The 20138-nt window shown below is 43.3% G+C and overlaps 1 protein-coding gene across 2 annotated transcripts in view; it reads right to left on the bottom strand.

Moving 5' to 3' along the window:
* Positions 1–933, bottom strand: part of LOC109935062 — an 18688-nt gene extending 17755 nt beyond the window's left edge. The window contains exon 1 of one of the 2 annotated variants that reach the window (XM_048595982.1): positions 603–933. Coding sequence is in view for 1 of the 2 variants with exons in the window: in XM_020533752.2 (XP_020389341.2) it covers positions 603–640 (38 nt within the window). In the remaining variant the exon portion in view is untranslated. The remainder of the gene's footprint in view (positions 1–602) is intronic. The other variant, XM_020533752.2, reaches the window with a different exon arrangement.
* Positions 934–20138: the final 19205 nt, after the last annotated feature.

The raw sequence follows: 20138 nt of genomic DNA, 5'->3' as shown, positions 1-20138 counted from the left end.
AAGGTTGCAGGAACAGCAACTCATATTCCGCTTGGGAACCCTGCAGCCCAATGGTATCAATGTGGATTTCACAAGTTTCAAAATCTCCCCTCCCCCTACCGCATCCCAAAACCAGTCCAGCTCGTCCCTGCCTCCCTAACCCGTCCTTCCTCCCACCTATCCCCTCCTCCCACCTCAAGCTGCACCCCCATCTCCTACCTACTAACCTCATCACGCCCCCTTGACCTGTCCGTCCTCCCTGGACTGACCAATCCCCTCCCTAACTCCCCACCTACACTCACCTTTACTGGCTCCATCCCCGCCTCTTCGACCTGTCTGTCTCCTCTCCACCTGTCCTCTCCTCTATCCATCTTCTATCCGCCTCCCACTCTCTCCCTATTTATTTCAGAACCCCCTTCCCCTCCCCCATTTCTGATGAAGGGTCTAGGCCTGAAACGTCAGCCTTTCTGCTCCTATGATGCTGCTTGGCCTGCTGTGTTCATCCAGCTCTACACCTTGTTGTTACAGTTAACAGCGTCCGCAGTTTCCCTGTTCACAAACAGTATTTACAGTGACAGCACCGGGGACAGGGGATTTCCGATAGACCCCTCTCGAGCTCTTACCTCTCCAAGGCAATGCTCTTAACTTGGTGTCGTTTCATGCTAAAATCTCCCTGAAATGGCCAGCAAGTGTTTCTGAACTTTCTGAACGAAGTCTCCAAGCGGGGAAAACGAAAGTGAAATCAAGTTGAGGAAAATATTTTGAGCTGACTGCTCTCTCCAGTAAGTCCCTCTTTCTCGATCCATCTCCCCTCACGTTTGTCCCAGTCACTAAAAATAACCCAAACTCGATGCAACTGTTTTTTAAAAAGTGTCAGCAAATGTTGTTCTCTGTCCTTTGACCTCCACGTTCCTCCCCCAAATCCGGGTCATTTCTCAATCCCAATCAACGCCACAGCACGAAAGAGACGGTTCGGCCCGTCTTCCCTGTGCTAGCTGTGTGGTCGAGCTTTTCAATTATTCCAGTGTTCTTCATGCATAATCCTGTATCTAATCTCCCTTTGAAGTATTTGTAAATTGCTGTTGAATCTGCTTCTACTCCTCTTTCTGGCAGTCTACTCCCTGAATATTACCTCATGCTGTTTAAACGATCATCTTAAACCTGTATTACTGGTCATTAACTGTTTAATCACTGGAAGTAATTTCTTCTTAATCATTCTGCGTATTTTTAATCTGTCACTGAATAGAGCAAGATCAAGTGAGACTAAGGGTAGGGATTATGTCACAAAAACCCTTACCTTAGTTACTCTATCAAAACCATTCCTGGAATTGAATACTTGCATTAAATCTCTCTTTGACCTTCGGCAGTGATTGAAACCAGGGCCAGTTGGATCTCATTGACTACAAGATTCTTGATTGGGCCAATCAGGGAGCCTGGGCTGACAGAGATAGGCATGAGATTCAGAGAGTCTCCTGATCCTAAGGACTGGCTGTGAGCTGACTGGTTAGAGCCCATGTACTGTGCACACTTGGTGATGGGGTACCTGCCTCTGCAGTTATTTCACCTTCACTGCTCCACATGATTGAAGTTCCTTATTCTTGGTGCCCTCTTCAACAATCTCTTCTGCAAGTAAGAGTGTTGAAAGCTGAAGCCAAACCACGTCGTTCTAGTCATATGACATAGTGCTAATGAAGTTGTTTGTAATAGTAGCAAAAATCTTTCTAAAGTAGATGAGGAGAAACACAAATATGATGTGAGGGAAAACCCCAAAGCTTTACAAACCAGTGTGTTCAATGCCACAGTTTCTCCTAAGCATGTTACACTTACTATATCAAGTCTCAGCTTCCTCGTGTACTGAATCCTAAAATGTCCAATAGTTAAACATTTCCAAGCACAAGTGAAGATTACTATGACTGATAATTACTTCCTCCTTTCCATTTTCAGTCCATGATAGCAGCAGTATTCTTGCCGATATTTGACCTGTTGCCGTGAGATTTCATGGTATCTGGTGTCAATGTAGAGGACTCCTTCCTAACTATATACCACTACCACCACTTGTTGTGTCTGTTCTGTCAGAGATGGGAAAGGTGATGGTGATGGTGGTGTCTGGGACATTTCAGATTATGTTAGATTTTCTAGTGGCTGACACAGCTGCATTTGTTGCTATGTCACTTCAGAAGGACTTAAGAGCCAGTCACATTCCTGTTGGCCCAGAGTCACACATAGGCCATACCAAGTAAGAAAGGCAGTTCATCCTTCCCTAAGCGATATTCACGAACTAGATGGGTTTTTAACAATGGACAATCATGGTTTCATGGACAACATTAGACCTTTTATTCCAGCCATTTATTGAAATTCCACAGTCTGTCATGGTGGGATTTAAATTGGGTCCCGAGAACATTAGCTGGGTTTGTTGAATAACCATCCATCCATCAGTGTTTGTTGCTATAGTGTAATGATGACCTAGGCTATGTCTAGTCATGCTGTAACATCAGGTAGTGTTTTGCTGGAGCAGTCTAGTGATCTTAGTCCATCCCTATCTGTGCTATAACGTATCAGAGTACTTGAAGCGGTAGTATACACTCAATGTGGGAAAGTGGTCCATTCCTTAATACACCAGAAAAGTTGTTGAGTACTGAGATAAAGTGATATGAACAGATTCAAATCACACACAAATACTCACACACAATAAATGACCTATGGCCATAGTACCAGAAGCTTTAATACCTCAATTATTGTTAAATCAATTATCAGCGTCATTTGTGTCTGAGCTATACATTTTCTTAGTTAAAGAGAACCAGATGAAAGCTTGAGATTCTGTGTGGGAAACTAGAAAGAATCAAACAGGATGTAGTAAATCAAAAATAGCAGTTTGTCAATGTACAGTTTGGATACTGGATGTTCCTCTGCCTCATCTGTTGATTCTCAGTGCATGCTGGTATTCCTGTAAAACTTTGATATTCTTAGAGGTCACATCTTGTGTGTTTGACAGTTCTTTGCAAGTTCTGACAGCAGAAGCTATTCTCAGTATTTTCATGCCGCAATAGTGTTGGTTGAGCAGTGTTTAGTTACATCCATGGTGCTGTGCGTACCGTACGTATCTGGAGCTGTAGTCATTATGGTGGCCGATGCAGTTTGCAAATTGCCGATCGCATTCACACAGCAGATGTTTGCATTTACTGCCTTGGCTCCCTGTGGCTAAGAAAACAAGGGCTAAGTTGATGAATGAAGATCATTTCAGCCATTTAGTATGAGTAGGATACATCACATGATCAGTCAATTTTTGTCCAACAACATGAAGAAATGAATTTCAATCTGAAAGATTAGCCAGGCTGACATGGGAAAAGCCCATTCAACCTATTAAGTTCATTCTTTCTCTGGTCCATATGGAATCCCCTCTTTTGGCATTTGTCTCTAGCCATTTAATTTTATCTCTTAAAACCCTGTACACTGAACGCATCCACAGTCCTGACCGCCAGTTTATGCTCTACTATTAGGCTGAAAGAACCTAATAGGTTTTGTAAGATCTGATCAAAATTAGTACAAGATGACACATGCACTTTAATATGAAGCAAAAGTATTAGTTTAATCGACTTATTATAAATTAGAGACATATGCAAACTAATAGGTGAATCTATAGCTACATAATATACATACATTTATAATATATCATAATATATAATTTATATCAGAACATACAGTTCTGAGGAAGGGTCACTTGACCTGAAACGTTAACTCTCTCCACAGATGCTGCAGACCACTGAGCTTTTCCAGCAATTTCTATTTTTTTTTCTAATATACGTACATAAAGTGAGTCTCACGCTGCATTGTATCTGTCAGGGACTTAGGCGATGGTGCCACTTGGAACTCATATTCCATGGCACTGGTCGCAAACCCCAGCCCGATGGTGAAAGGTTGAATGAGTGGAGCAAACTCCCTGATATTAATACTATTCTGACTTTAAGGTTACCTGCTGAATCTCCATGTCATAATGACTGCTGTACTTTTACAACATTTAAGACAGGCTGCAAAACCAATACAAGTGGCCCCATGCACAACAGGACTGTTCTCACAGACAATTCAGTGAAAGGTGATTAATTTCCCAGTCAAAACAGGCTGATTTTGCATTAGGCCTGTTTTTCATGTACTATTCCATTTACCTTCAGTTGCTCATTGGTATGAGCAATTACCCCTAATGATTAAACCTTAATGGTCTGGTTTGAAGATATCATTTTTAAGTCTAACACTACAATCTCCCCCTTCACAGTGTCCACAATAACTACTGTCATGAGGTGGGATGGTTCGAGGAAGACACCAATCACCCTGGCCAAATAGACAATTAAGATGGCCACATGACTTGCCCTGTTCCCTCAATTCATCTGTTTTCCTGTGGGGCATCAGTATCAGCCCGCTCCTCATAAAAGGCGAGAGAAAAACTGGCCTGAAGACAGAAGGTGCTGTTCTTTGAGTATGCAGATTGTTCCAAGGCACCAGACCAAACCTGGGGCTGGAACAGTAACTTTATTTCATCTGAGCTCTACAATGAAAACTTGGATTAACCTACCCTCACTTTCTGACCATCTGATAGAGACTGGTGACAAGAGACGGTCAAATTTGCTTCTGCCTGGGCCTTAGAGTACCCATCGCACTATCCATTAACAGCACTCTTAAAGACTCCACTCATTCATAAATCTCCTTCCAAATACCATATAATTTCTGCATTAGCCGGGGCTGGATTCTCAAAGTGTTTCAACATGGACAAAGATATAAGTATAGGTTAATATTGCATTCCCAGAAGAAATCCTGAGTTCTATTTACTTTTTCATGGGACCTTGGGCATCAATGCCAAGGGTTTTCCCATTCCTAATTTTGTACTGAATGATAGTTGAAGTCTGCCACATTGCTGTGGGCCTGAGGTGACACGTAAGGCTGACCAGGCAAGGATGGCTGATTTCCTGCCTTAAAGGATATTCATGAACCAGATGGGTTTTACAACAATCATCATTATCATTGCTGAGACTAACTCTCAATTCCAGGTTTTAATTCTTGGATTATAAATTTGGTTTAAAGCTAGCAATTTGGAGATTTGATCCCATGTCCCCAGAGACTTAGCCTGAGCCTCTGGATTACTTGCACATATCCCCATGCATCCCCAACTGGCTGGAATTATCAAACAGAGAACAGGAAGAATAGAGTTGGTGCTTGTTAATGGCCTGGGGACGGTAACTGAGAATTTGGTACATATATAGCTGTTGGGTTCAATGCCATTGCAGATTTTTGTTTATATGTGATGAAAAATTTCAGTACCAGGGCAATCTTTCTCTGCGTCTTGTGTTTACGTTTGGCTGATTGATCACTTTTGCATGTAGAGAATGCTGGCTTGCCTTAGTACTGGTCACTCAGGCTGTTCCCGCTTCCTGGTTACACATGGCACCACCAACCAAGCATTAAGCTCACCTCAGACCCAATTATAACATTTACATTTCAAGACCACATTGTGTGAGCAAATTAGATATGGCACAAAGTTGGCACACAGCAACTATCTAAGCCTTGGGTCCCTTATGCTGAAAAACTGGGAGTTGATAATTCGGAATAAAGTAAAGCTCCACATTCTTGTTTCATCGACCATATTCACCCTGGTTTGTGAACGTGCACAGACAACAGCTAGCTATGATTGTCAGGAAGGTTTCTGAGAACTAATTCATAGAGGACCCTTGAGAAACAAGTGGCTGATGAAATGGAGAGTTAACACTGTTAGTTTTTCGGAAGGGTAAGATCAAGTGAGAATCAATTATATGATCTCAGTCTGCGATATCCCTGCGACATCCAGTCTCATTCCCAATTACGCAGCTCCTTTAAGAATGGAGCAAACAGTTTCAACTTCTCTTTCACCTTCAACAAAACAGAAATTCCTGGAGAAACTCAGCAGGCCCAGCAACTTCTACAGGGAGAAAACAGAGTTAACATTTCGAGTCTGGTGACTCTTCATCAGAACAGAATTCTTTGTTTTATTTATCTGCTTCACCTCTCTGGAGGAGGACGAGGTTTCAACTCACCTCTTGATGAATATACATTGTATTAAATTGAGCTTTCTATTCTTTAGTTCTCTTATGAAGGTATCTGAGTCTTATTTCAGTGAGTTGGATGCCAACCCATGGCGTACAAATGTATAAATTAGAAGCAGAAGTAGGCCATACGATAAAGCCTGCTCCACCATTCAATAAGATCATGACTGATCTGTTTGTGTTCACAGTTCCATCATCCCACCTATTGTCGCTAACCATTAACTTCCCTGCCTAGCAAGAAAATATCTAACCCCACCTTATAAATATTCAGTGAGTCCACCTCCACCACCTTCTGAAGCAGTTTCAAAGTTGCACAATCCTCTGAGAGTACGGCAGAACATAGGGTGTCATAAGAATGTATCCTATGAGCCCAGCTTTAGTTCCTAAATCAACACAGATTCCTCAGGAATTGAAAAATTAATTTTCCCGAGCAACCGAGGAGAAAAAACATCACATAAAATTAATGGACGTGGGTATGAAAGGTTAATTGACTGGTGATTAAGAGTAGAACAGCAGTTAGAAATTGGACACATCGTGCAATGAAAGGTCTGATGGACCTTTATTCAATGTGGGAAGGTGGTTGAGAAACAATCCATACCCATGTGCAGCAAGATGTGGACAACAGTCGGGCTCGGACTCATAAGTAGCAAGAAACATTTATTGCACACACGTGCCAGGCAATGATCATCTCCAACAAGAGACAATCTAACCATTGTGTTTTGGCATTTAATGGCATTACCATCATTGAATGCTACACTATCAATGTCCTGGGTAATTACTATTGACTAGTAACTGAATTAGACCAGCAGTATAAACAGTGTGCTGTCTCAGCCAAGTAACACTCCTCCTGACTTCCCAAAGGTTATCCATAATCTGCAAGGCATTAGTTGAGAGTGTGATGGAATAGTTTCCACTTGTAAGGTCCAGAAATACTCAAGAAGTGCATCATCCAGGAGAAGCAATGTGCTTAATTTGGCAACCCATCCCTCTGCACTAATCATAATCCTAACTTCAAAATTCATTCCCTCTGCCACTGATACACAGTGGCTGAAGTGTGTATCATATGCAGGACTTACCCAGGTTTCTTCTACAGCACCTTCCAAACTTGTGATCTGTACCATCTCCGAGAACAAAGGCAGCAGATGAATGGAAATACCACCACCTGCAGTTTCCCCTTCAAGCCACAGATCATTATGATGTGGAACAATATTCCCATTCCTTCACTGTCACTGCGTCAAAATTCTGGAACTCTCTTCCTTATAGCACTGTGGCTGTATCTAACTGCTGTGGACTGTAGCATTTTAAGAAGATAGCTCACCACCACGTTCTTCACCTTCTCTAGAGGAGTTAGGGATGGGTGATAAATGCTGAGCTCGTCAGCAATAGGCTCATCCCTTGAACAAATGGAAAAAATTACTGAGGGCGGATATATTGAGTGAGCAATAGCAGATTTTGGAGAGGCCCTTGGACAAATTGAAATGAGTGGTCATGTGGTAAAACTGCTTTATCTTGTGGTTTAAGCTAATATAGTTACCTGCACATAGCAATGCCGATCTGGAATGTGTGTGCAGATGCCTTGTCTTCAAGGCTATTTACTCCTTATCTCTAAGTAAGGCCATTCCATTCATTAAGGTAGCACAATGTCTCAGTGGTTAGCACCAGGGACCTGGGCTTGATTCCAGCCTTGAGTGACTGTCTGTGTGGAGTTTACCCATTCTCCTGTGTCTGCGTGGATTTCCTCCGGATGCTCTGGTTTCCTCCCACGGTCCAAAGACGTGCTGGTTAGGTGGATTGGCCGTGCTAAATTGCTCATAGTGTCCAGGGATGTATAGGCAAGTTTGATTAGCCATGGGAAATTCAGGGTTACAGGGTTGTGGGTGGGTGGGGGGAGGTGGGGGGCTGGTTGGGAGGGCTGGTGGTGTTAAATGGCCTGCTTTCACACTGTGGGGATTCTATAATACATTTCTGATGGACTATAAGACTTCTTTATTTATATCTGTACATTGCAGCATGTCATCAAATACAACTCTCTAGTATAATATCTAAGACTTCTTTCTCCACACGTTTATTTTAGCCTGCTGTCTTCTCTCCTACTGATTTCAGAGTCACAGCATCAGTTACATCATCAACAATTACATAAATCTCATTATACTGCATTCCACCCCCAAGTTTCTCTTTACTTGGTTTATATAATCCTATTAGCTTAATTTTACTTACTGGCATGATCTTTGCAATTGTTTACATCATTATCACCATCTCCCTTCTCTATCTCCCAAAGTCCAAATCTCGCAGGTCAAGATGATCTGAAACTGTGGACATCCTTATATGGTTTGCTTAATTTCAGCAGTAGGTTGGTGGTGTTTTACTCTACCTGCAATAGTCGTGCTACTTTGTGCACATTCCTATGATAATCATAATCCAGTCACTTCTCAACGCGAGTAAGACAATACCTTCCTGTTCATCCTGAAAGTCTCCCCAGGCATTCTGATAACCTAAGATCGTCATTGGCCTGTTTCTCTGATGAATCTGGCCTCTGGTTTCCCGGTCCTTTAACCAGACTTTCTAACCTAGCTTTAATGTCGTCATTTTATGTTTGGAGTTGTACCACCTCTGTTGCTGCTGCTGTAGTTTTTCTCCATTTGTTTTACATTCTCAAGATCCCGACAGGTAATGTTTAGCTTGAGGTTGTGTTCTCGATTTGGTACATCATTTTTTTTTATCTACCTTTCCACACAATCTTTGTTCTCCATTTGTCTTGGGAAGAGCTTGGGAAGGCACCATTGTGTCAGTTCTGACACTAGAAATGTTGTCTAACTGAGATAAATCAGAAATTGCTGGAGAAACTCAGCTTCTGCGGACAGAAAATAGAGTCAACATTTCAGGCCCAGTGACCTCTGAAGGTAGCTATGAAAAGGTTGGTTTATATGCCGCACATGGGTGATTGTGGTGGGGGGGTTTGGGTTTCGGTGCAGGGGCAGTCAACGATAGGTAGAGTTGGAGCCCAGAAAGAGAGGACAGCAATTAGGCATATAAAGGAATGGATAATCATGAGCCAAGGGAGAAAGAAAAGCTGCTATTGGGGACAATTAGTGGAAGAAAGTAGGTTGGCTGTGATGAAAGCAGCCTATTTGATGACAAGGTCTGGAGTGTGGGAAGGGGTAAAGGGCATGGCAGAAGGTGTTCAGGCCCTAAAATTATTGAACTCGATATTGAGTCCCGTAGGGTCCCCAAATGGAAAGTGAAATGTTGTTCTTCCAACTTCGCTAGAGCACTGCAACAGGTCCAAGACAGAGATGTTGGCCAGGGAACAAGGTGGTGTGTTGAAGTGGCAGGCAGCTGGAAGCTCAGTATCTTTTTTGTGGACAGAAAGTTTGTGTTCTGGAAAGCTGTCACCCAGTCTACGCTTTGTGTGCCCAGTGTACAGCAGACCACATTGTGAGCAGTGAATACAGTAGACTAGATTGAGTGAAGTGCAGGTAAATTGCTGCTTCATCTGGATGACGTTTCGGGACCTGGATTACTGAGTAGGAAGGAAGTAAGTGGGCAGGTGTTACACCTTCTGCGATTGCAATGGAAGGTGTCCTGGGAGTGAGGGGAGGCTTTGGGAGTGGAGGGGGAGTGTATCAAGGTGTCCTGGGGGAATGATCCCTGTAGAAGGCTGACAAGGGAGGGGAGGGGAATATGTATCTAGTGGTGGCATCCTGCTGGAGGCAGCAGAAATGAGGGCTAATGGTCCTTTGGATGTAGATGCTGGTGGGATGGTAAATGAGAATCGGGGGATCTTTTCAGTGTTGTGGGAGGGAAGAGAAGGGAGGAGAGCAGAAATAGGTCAGACGCAGCTTAGGACCCTGTCAACGATAGTGGTGGGGAATCCTTGGTTGAGGAAAAAGGTTGACATGTCTGAGGCTCCCCCCCCCTCCACTGCAGATGGTGGCATTGTCAGAACAGAGAATGGAATAGAGTCTTTAGAGGAAACAGGATGTGAGTATGTATAATTAAGGTAACTGTGGGAGTCAGTGGGTTTGTAGTGGATACTGGTGGCCAGCTAATCCCAGAAATAGAAACAGAGATGTCAAGGAAGAGAAGGGAAAAGTCAGAGATGGACCAGGTGAGGGTGAGAATTGGAAGCCAATCTATCAATTTTTACAATTCTGGCTGAGAGGGGGAAGCAGCACTGATGATGTCTTTGATGTACTGGAGAAAGAGTTATGGGTGGGAAACTCGAGTAGGATTAAGATTTTGTTTTTCCCATCAGCTGATGAGGAATTTTACTGGGCATGTACAAGTAAGATGCTCTTAGTATCAATTTGTAGAACAAAGTGATACTCGTGCTTCATTTTGCCTAAGATGTTGAATAACTTGGAAAATTATTGCCAGAATTCTCTCCCATTTTCATTTCTGAAGTACTGGATCCACCCTCTCTAAAACACCTCAAGCAATAAGGTATTTCCAACCAATAATGAGGCATCCTGATTCTTCAGTTATATAGAGTGTCTCACTAGCATTTTGTCCTCTGTGATACACCACAAAATGGAGAGACTACCTTGCAATGATGTATGGAGCATCTGAATGGAGGTTAAATCCTTGCAGTCATTATCACTGAGAGAGGAAGCAAACAAGAAGGTGAGTGAACATACCACATACTACTTGCTTCCTTGAAGTACACTGAAAGGAATATCTCGTAAGATATGGGTGGAAGAAACGACACTGTGAGTTCAGTCTCTCATAACATTTGTCATGTTTCATGCAGCACCTGTTGAACAAACAGACAGAATTAGTGAGTCCTTACAGTAAATATCGGTACTATTTGGCAGCTCGTAAATCAGGGACCTGCATCAACAATCCAGAGCATTGTAACTTTACAATCCCTTCATGATAATTTGAGAATTTAAATTTGTTTTAAATAGCCAAGAAATAAGTCGCTGGTAACAGTAAAATAGATGATTGAAATTGTAAGAACATAAAGAATTCTACCAAGTGATATACAGTGAAGAAAATGTCAGTATTTCTGCTGTTTGGTCAGAGCTGAAAAGCAAGAGATCTCTTCCAGAGGCAAAGTAGAGGGCAGCAGAAAAAAGAATTGACCGAGATGATCGACTTAGATACTGACCATTACATAATGTTGCAGACAAGCTACAAGGGGCATGTGAGGAGCATGAAATCCCATGAGTAATATTGATAGCAGCAGCACCAATATCAGTCAAGATGACATTTGTGGAATTATTGTAAAACTCTGGCCATTCACAGTTGTCCTTTCAGAACAATATTCAGCAGCCCTCACCTCATGTAGCACATACGTTACTACATTCTCTAGCTGCTTCATCACTGACTGCCTTTTCATCATTAGATCAGAATCAGGATGCTCACTGACAATTACACAATGTTTAGTGCCAGTTGGAGTTCCATACATACTGAGAGAGCCTGTGCCAATACATTACTAGACCTGGATAGTAGTTATGCCTGGGCTGACAAGTAACATTCATGTCAGAAATGTGCCAGGCAATGACCCTCTCCAACAAGAAAAAATCTAACCTTGGCCCCCTGACATTCAATGATATTGCCATCACTGAATCTCTTACTATCTAAATCCTGGGGGGTTACCTTTCACCAAAAACTGAACTCAGCTGGCTGCACAAGAGCATGTCAGAGGCTAGGAATACTGTGGCAAATAGTTCACCTCCTGACTCCCCAAATCCTGTCCACCATCGGCAAGGCACAAGTCAGGACTGTAATAAAACATTCCTGACAACAGGGGCACTGTGTACCATCTACAAGGTGCATTGCAGAAATTTGCAAAGGCTCCTTACGGAGCATCTTCCAAACTCACAACTACTGTCATCTGGAAGGACAAGGCCAATGTATACAAAGGAAGAGTACCATCTGCAAGTTTATCTCCAAGGTACACACCATCCTGAATTGGAGATATATTATTGTTCCTCCACTATCGCTGCATCAAAATCTTTGAATTCCTCCCCTAACAGCATTGTGTTTTAATTTACTTCAAATGGATTGCAGCAATGCAAGAAGGCAGCTCACTACCACCTTCTCAAGGGCAATTAGAGATGGGTAATAAATGCTGGCCCAGCCACATCAAAGCCCTCATTCCCCAAATAAATAAAAATTGCAAGATTTAATCGAAACTATTTTGTGTCAAATTCTCAGTAAAGGTTGTGTCAAATTGTGTCAATTGTCATTCTCAGACTCTAGTCTAAGAAATAGTCATCTATATCTATGTATTATTTAAATCATTGAACATGTGATTAGTACCTCTTTTTTAGACATTTATAAAATGTGCAGCAGCAATCCATCTGGAACAGGAGTTGTATTATCCTTCAGTTTGAGTGATTTACTACTGTGTTTATTTACTGTAAATTATTACCATCATATTCAGGTGTCATGTTAGCCTGGTAAATATTGAAATAAAATTATTATTTAATATATCTACCAATTCACTGTTTCTACCTGTGATTTTATCTTGTGCATTCCTTGGTGGCCAGAACTATGTAACAAACATACTTCTAACCCACTTTCCCTGCAGCATGTCCATTCTTTATTTGATTTAGAGGGATTTATGTATGGAGTCTTGCAAACTGGAATTCTCTGGAGTCTGTATGAAAGAAGAAACATACATTGATATTGTCCCTTTCATGACTCCAGGATGCCCCAAACTGCATTACGACATATCAAGTTCATATGAAATGTGGTCACTGTTATAATGTAGAGGGAATTAAGCATTCTTATTACATGCTGACCCATGTGGAATGCTCACTTCAGTTTCTGATTGACTACACCATCAATGATTGAGACTCCCACATCATAGAACCATAGAGTTGCTACAGTGTGGAAAGAGGCCATTCAGCCCATTAAGTCGGCACTGATCCTCTGAAGAGCATTTCATCCGGACCCAGTCCTCCACCCTATTTACCACAACTAACCCACCTAGCTTGCATATCCCTGGACGTTACTGAGCAATTTAGCATGGCCTATCCATCTAACCTGCAAATCTTTGGATCCCAAATGCGTATTCTACATTTCAGTTATGAAGTGGCATGGCTCAGAGGTTGCACTCTTGTTTGAGACTTAAGGTCAAAAACCACTGTACAGACTTGTGCATGAAAATATATGTTGCCAGTTCAGAGCAATAATGAGCTGCACTGCCAGAGGTGCCTTCTTTTGGATGACAAACAAGCCAGGACCCTGCCTGCCCTCCCAGGTGACTGTAAAACAAAAATCCCAAAACTCTTGTAGAAGTGGAAAATGGGAGTTTCCCCGTGGCCTTATCAACATTTATTTCCCCAACAAAACCTGAAGTAGGTTATCGCTGAAAAAAGACATATTTTGTGTAAGACTTCATCTCACATTCATCAGGACAATTCCCAAAAAAACAACTCAGCTGTGAATTGTCCTGAAGAGTACAAGACTAAAAGTTTCAAAAAATGTGTATGTTTTCAGGAATACTCAAATTCTTTACTACCAAAAGGCTATACAAAATAAGTCAATTTTTAAAAAATTGTTGATTGTGGGGGCTTGCTGATGTAAATTGACTGCTCCTTTTCTCCAAATTTCAACACTTCAAAAGTGCTAAATTGGCTGTAAAATGCTTCCAGCGGTCTTGATGTCATGGAAAGGTGCTGTATAAATATTACTTCCTTATGTTTCAAAAACAGAAGTTGCTGGAAAAGCTCGGCCGGTCTGGCAGCATCTGTGAAGAAAAAAATCAGAGAAATGTTAACTCTGATGTTTTCTTCACAGATGCTGCCAGACCTGCTGTGCTTTTCCAGCAACTTCAGTTTTTGTTCCTGATTTACAGCATCCGCAGTTCTTTCAGTTTATATTTAGTATTTAACTTCCTTATGTCTTTGACTTGCTGCGAGTGTAGGACTGATTTCACTTGTCCACCAGATGGAGCTATCAGGTTAGAACTGGAAGCTTGGTTGGAGAGCCCTGTGAAATCTCAGAACTGGGAGGGATTGCCTGTTAGCCACCTCACTCCTAGCAGCATCTTCATCCTTCAAAGAGGCACTGTTCTCAAAACATTATGGTCTGATATTCTGATGGCCACGTAGTCGCTGGAGCAGCGCAAGGTGGACTTGCGCGTTGGGGCCCTGCAAAATTACAGATGCAGCAGACCACTGTGAAATGGAAGATACTAATGGCGGAAATCCCCTGTATCTCCTTACGTTGGAGAATTTGCAGGCATCTAAATGAATTTGAAAGTAGGGTTAGAAACTAGGAGCAGGAGTAGGCCAATCGGCCCTTCAAGACTGCTCTACCATTCAATGTGATCATAGCTGATGCTCCATCTCAATGCCATTTTACAACTAAAAACGAAAGAACTGCGGATGCTGTAAATCAGAAACAGTTCTGAGGAAGGGTCACCAGACCCGAAACGTTAACTCTGTTTTTTCCTTCACAGATGCTGCCAGACCTGCTGAGCTTTTCCAGCAACTTTGTTTTTGTGCCATATTACAACTTCCGCCTCGTACCCTTTGATGCTTTTAAAATTTAAATTAAAAATTATCTTTTTCTTAAATACATTCAGTGGCTTGGCCTCCTCAGCCTTTTGTGGTGGAGAATTGCACAGATTCACTGGCCTTTGGGTGAAGAAATGTTTCCTGATCTAAGTCCTAAATGGGTTACCCTGTATCCTGAGACTCTGTCCCTTGTTTCTAGATTGCCCAACAGATAAATAAAAGCCTCTCAGCATTGAGTCTGTCCTGCCCTGTTAGAATTTTTGTATGTTTCAAGCAGTTCCCCTCTCATCCTTCAAAACTCTAGCGAATACAAGCCCACTTGAACCAATCCTTCCTCATGGGACAGTTCTGCCACCCGCAGTGTCAGCCAATTTGCTGCATTCCCTCTGTGGCAAGTTTACCCTTTCTTAGATAGGGAGACCAAAACTGCATGTAATGTTTAAAGTGTGGTCTCACCAAGCCCCTGTATAACTGAAGGAACACATCTCTGATTTTCAAATCCCCTTGCAATGAAGTTAAAAGTACCTTTGACTTTCCGAATAATTTGCTGCAGCTGACTGTCTACTTTCACTGACTGGCGTGCAACGACCAGATCAGGCAGGAAAGTGGGGCTGAGGACTATCAGATCAGCTAGGATCTCATTGAATGACAGAGTAGATTCAATGGGCTGAATGGCCTGATTTGCTCCTACATCTTATCATGTCATGGCCTGGCCACCAACGATGGGATGAAATGATGCAAGGATACAGAAGAGGCCCAGGTACAGGAATAGGATCTGAAGGTTGTAGGGTGGAGGAGATTACAAGAAAAGAATGGGGATATAGGGAGATTCAAAAACACAAATGAGAATTGAATTTTAAATAAAGTTGGGAGATCAAGAGCACATGTAACTCATCGAAAATAGGAATGATGGGTAAACATGACTCAGTTAGAACATAGGCAGCAAAGTTTTGGATTAGACATTGACAGATATTCGAAGGCTGAGTGTTATGGAATAGTCGAGTATAGCGCTGACAATAACATCAATGAAAGAGCTGAGTTGGATGATTAAGAGGTGGTTTTAGGTGCCATTAGTAAAGGAGAGATATGGGGACAAACTCTCAGATGATTATAACAAGGTGTACAGCTGGATGAACACAGCAGGCCAAGCAGCATCAGAGGAGCAGGAAAGCTGACGTTTCAGGTCTGAACCCTTCTTCAGAAATGGGGGAGGGGAAGGGGGTTCTGAAATAAATAGAGAGGGAGGCGATGATAGAAGGTGGATAGAGGAGCAGATAGGTGGAGAGAAGACGGACAGGTCAAGGAGGTGGGATGATGCCAGTAAAGGTGAGTGTAGGTAGGGAGTTGGGATGGGGCTGGTCAGTAAGGAGGGAGAGGCAGGTAGGTGCGAGGGAAGATGGACAAGTCAAGGAGGTGGGGCCGAGATGGGCTGGTCTTGGGATGAGGTTGAGGGTGGGGAGATTTTGAAGCTTGTGAAGTCCACATTGAGATCATTGGACTGCAGGATTCCCAAGCGGAATATGAGGTGCTATTCCTCCAGCCTTCGGGTGGCATCATTGTGGCACTGGAGGAGGCCCAGGATGGATATGTCATACAAGGAGTGGGAGGGGGAGTTGAAGTGGTTCGCAATTGGGAGGTGTTGTTTGTCACGAACCGAGCGTAGGTGTTCCACAAAGTGGTCTCCAAGCCTCCGCTTGGTTTCCCCGATGTAGAGGAGGTCACATCGGGAAAAGCGGATACAATATTGAATACTTTGAAGAGGTGACCAAACAGTGATGAAGGTAGAGCAGTTCATGTGGTATACATGGATATAAGTAAGGCGTTTGATAAGGTTCCCCATGGTAGGCTCATGCAGAAGGTAAGAAGGTATGGGATAGGAGAAAATGTGGCAGATTGGTTTCAGAATTGGCTGACCCTTAGAAGACAAAGGGTGGTAGTGGACGGAAAATATTCAACATGGTGCTCAGTTACGAGTGGTGTACCACAAGGATCTGTTCTGGTCCTCTTCTATTTGTGATTTTTGTAAATGATTTGGATGCAGGAGTAGAAGAGTGGATTAGTAAGTTCGCGGACGATATGAAGGTGAGTCGAGTTGTGGATAGTGCGGAGGGCTGTTCTCGGTTACAAAGGGACATTGATAGGATGCAGAGCTGGGCTGAGAAGTGGCAGATGGAGTTTAACCCTGAAAAGTGTGAGGTGATTCATTTTGGAAGGACAAACTGGAAAGCAGAATACAGTGTGGAGGAGCAGAGGGATATTGGAGTTCATGTCAACAGTTCCCTGAAAGCTGCCACCCAGGTGGATAGAGTTGTTAAGAAGACGTATGGTGTGTTAGCTTTCATTAATAGAGGGACTGAGTTCAAGAGCTGTGAAGTTATGTTCCAGCTATACAAAAGCCTGGTTCGGCCACATCTGGAGTATTGTGTCCAGTTCTGGTCGCCTCATTACAGGAAAGATGCGGAAGCGTTGGAAAAGGTGCAAAGGAGATTTACCAGGATGTTGCCTGGAATGGAGGGAAGGTCTCACAAGGAAAGGTTGAGAGAGCTAGGGCTTTTCTGTTTAGAACGATGAAGGATGAGAGGTGACTTGATAGAGATGTACAAAATGATCAGAGGTATAGATAGAGTGGACAGCCAGAGACTTTTTCCTAAGGTGGAGGTAGCTATTACAAGGGGGCTTAGTATTAAAGTGGGTGGAGGTAGATACAGGGCAGACGTCAGAGGTAGGTTCTTTACTCAGAGTGGTAGGGGCATGGCATGCATTGCTGGAGAGGGTAGTGGATTCGGCTTCATTAGGGGCATTTAAGCAGCTATTAGATAGGCATATGGATGATAGTATAAGGTGGGGGTGGATTTAGATAGACCTTAGGTTTAGGGTAAAAGTTCGGCACAACATCGTGGGCCGAAGGGCCTGTACTGTGCTGTACTGCTCTATGTTCTATGTTCTAATATATCACATTAGCAAATGTGCAGGTGAACATCTGTTTGATGTGGAAGGTCTTCTTGGGGCCTGGGATGGAGGTGAGGGGGCAGGTGTAGCACTTCCTGCGGTTGCAGGGAAAAGTGCCGGGGTGGTGGGGCTAGTGGGGAGTGGACGAGGGAGTCACGGAGAGAGCGGTCCCTCCGGAAGATAGATAAGGGTAGGGAGGGAAATATATCTTTGGATGTGGGGTCAGATTGCAGATGGCGGAAGTGGCGGAGGATGGTGCGTTGAATCCGGAGGTTGATGGGGTGGTACTTGAGGACAAAGGGAACTCTGTCTTTGTTGTTATTGCGGGGAGTAGGTGTGAGGGCTGAGGTGCGGGAAACGCGAGAGATGCGGTCGAGGGCATTTTCGATTACTGTGGAGGGGACGTCGCGGTCCTTGAAAAACGAGGACAGCTGGGATGTCCGGGAGTGCAATGCCTCATCTTGGGAGCAGATGCGGCGGAGGTGAAGGAATTGGGAGTGCAAATTGGTTGTTACATTTTCTCCATTGCAACAGTGACCATGCTTCATACGGTCATCATCGACTTAAAATTTTTAAGGATGTTCTAAGGGTGTGGAAAGTGCACTGTAAAAATGTTTATGAACACAAACTCACTGGTTCATCATTACAACATCTCAAACATCCTTACATAGATGGTGTGTCTTTTCCTTTTGTTCATTCCCAACAGTGTGTTACATATCTACCGTGTCAATAATTGGCATTTCTCTATGACGTATCCTCCACACCCCTGATTTTCTTGCTCATTCTACTGCTCAGAATACCTTGGAAATATTGAGTCTATCTTTCCCGTCCTACTTAGTGTTTCAACCTACTCAAACCCACCCAAGAGTATATAAACATTACATAAACATCAAATTCAATGGAATTGGGGGTGAACTGAAATTGGCAACAAACCAAGCTGCCCTAGTACCACTGGAGAGATTGATTAGTATCGGGGTTATGTATCATTATGGATGTAATCAAGGGAGTTGGATTTCAATTGCAGCTTGTTTTGAGAGAGGGTGGTTTCTGTTACTAACATGGGAAACTCCCTTCATGATTTCTTCCCACCCGGGTGATGTGGGGAGATGGGCATCTAACATTCCACCCTACCCCTTGTGTGTGTATAGACATTGGGTAAGATCAAATTGGATTATCAGGGCATGATACCACAGGACAGCTACTCAGAAACGTTCCCAAAGATCAGCTGGCATTTTAAAATAGCAGAATTACTGCACGTCAGTCTTTACATTGGAAGACACGAGTAATATCGCAAAAATTCAAGAGAGTCAGGGGGCAGAGCTGAGTATGAGCCATCACCAAGGAAAAGGTGCTAGTAAAACTGATTGGCCTGAAGGTGGATAAATTACCAGGACCAGATGGACGACACCCCAGAGTTCTAAAGTAGATAGCTGAAGAGATAGTGGAAGCGTTAGTGGTGATCTTTCAGGAATCACTAGAGTCAGGGAGGGTCCCAGAGGACTGGAAAATCACTAACGTGACACCCCTGTTTAAAAAGGGAGTAAGGCAAAAGATGGAAAATTACAGGCCGATTAGCCTAACCTCGGTCGTGGGCAAGATTTTGGAGTCCATTGTAAAGGATGAGACTTCTGAATATTTGGAAGTGTATAGTAAAATAGGGTTTTGTCAAGGGGAGGTCATGCCTGACAAATCTGTTAGAATTCTTTGAGGAAGTAATGAGCAGGGTAGACCAAGGAGAGCCAATGGATGTTATAGAACATAGAACAGTACAGCACAGTACAGGCCCTTCGGCCCACGATGTTGTGCCGAACTTTTACCCTAATCCTAAGGTCTATCTAACCTCCACCCCCACCTTATACTATCATCCATATGCCTATCTAATAGCCGCTTAAATGCCCCTAATGAGGCCGACTCCACTACCCTCTCCGGCAATGCATTCCATGCCCCTACCACTCTCTGAGTAAAGAACCTACCTCTGACGTCTGCCCTGTATCTACCTCCACTCACCTTAAAACTAAGCCCCCTCATAATAGCTACCTCCACCCTAGGAAAAAGTCTGGCTGTCTACTCTATCTATACCTCTGATCATTTTGTACACCTCTATCAAGTCACCTCTCATCCTTCGTCGTTCTAAAGAGAAAAGCCCTAGCTCTCTCAACCTTTCCTTGTGAGACCTTCCCTCCATTCCAGGCAACATCCTGGTAAATTTCCTCTGCACCTTTTCCAACGCCTTCCTGTAATGAGGCAACCAGAACTGGACACAATACTCCAGATGTGGCCGAACCAGGCTTTTTTATAGCTGGAACATAACTTCACAGCTCTTGAACTCGATGCCTCTATTAATGAAAGCTAACACACCTTCTTAACAACTCTATCCACCTTGGTGGCAGCTTTCAGGGAACTGTGAACATGAACCCCAAGATCCCTCTGCTCCTCCACATTGCCAAGAATCTTTCCGTTAACCCTGTATTCTGCTTTCAAGTTTGTCCTTCCAAAATGAATCACCTCACACTTTTCAGGGTTAAACTCCATCTGCCACTTCTCAGCCCAGCTCTGCATCCTATCAATGTCCCTTTGTAACTGAGAACAGCCCTCCGCACTGTCCACAACGCGACACACCTTCATATCATCCGCAAACTTGCTAATCCACCCTTCCACTCCTTCATCCAAA

This window comes from Rhincodon typus, chromosome 4 (assembly GCF_021869965.1).
Source record: "Rhincodon typus isolate 14 chromosome 4, sRhiTyp1.1, whole genome shotgun sequence".
Lineage (NCBI taxonomy): Eukaryota > Metazoa > Chordata > Chondrichthyes > Orectolobiformes > Rhincodontidae > Rhincodon > Rhincodon typus.
This window is presented reverse-complemented; position numbering and strand designations above follow the sequence as displayed.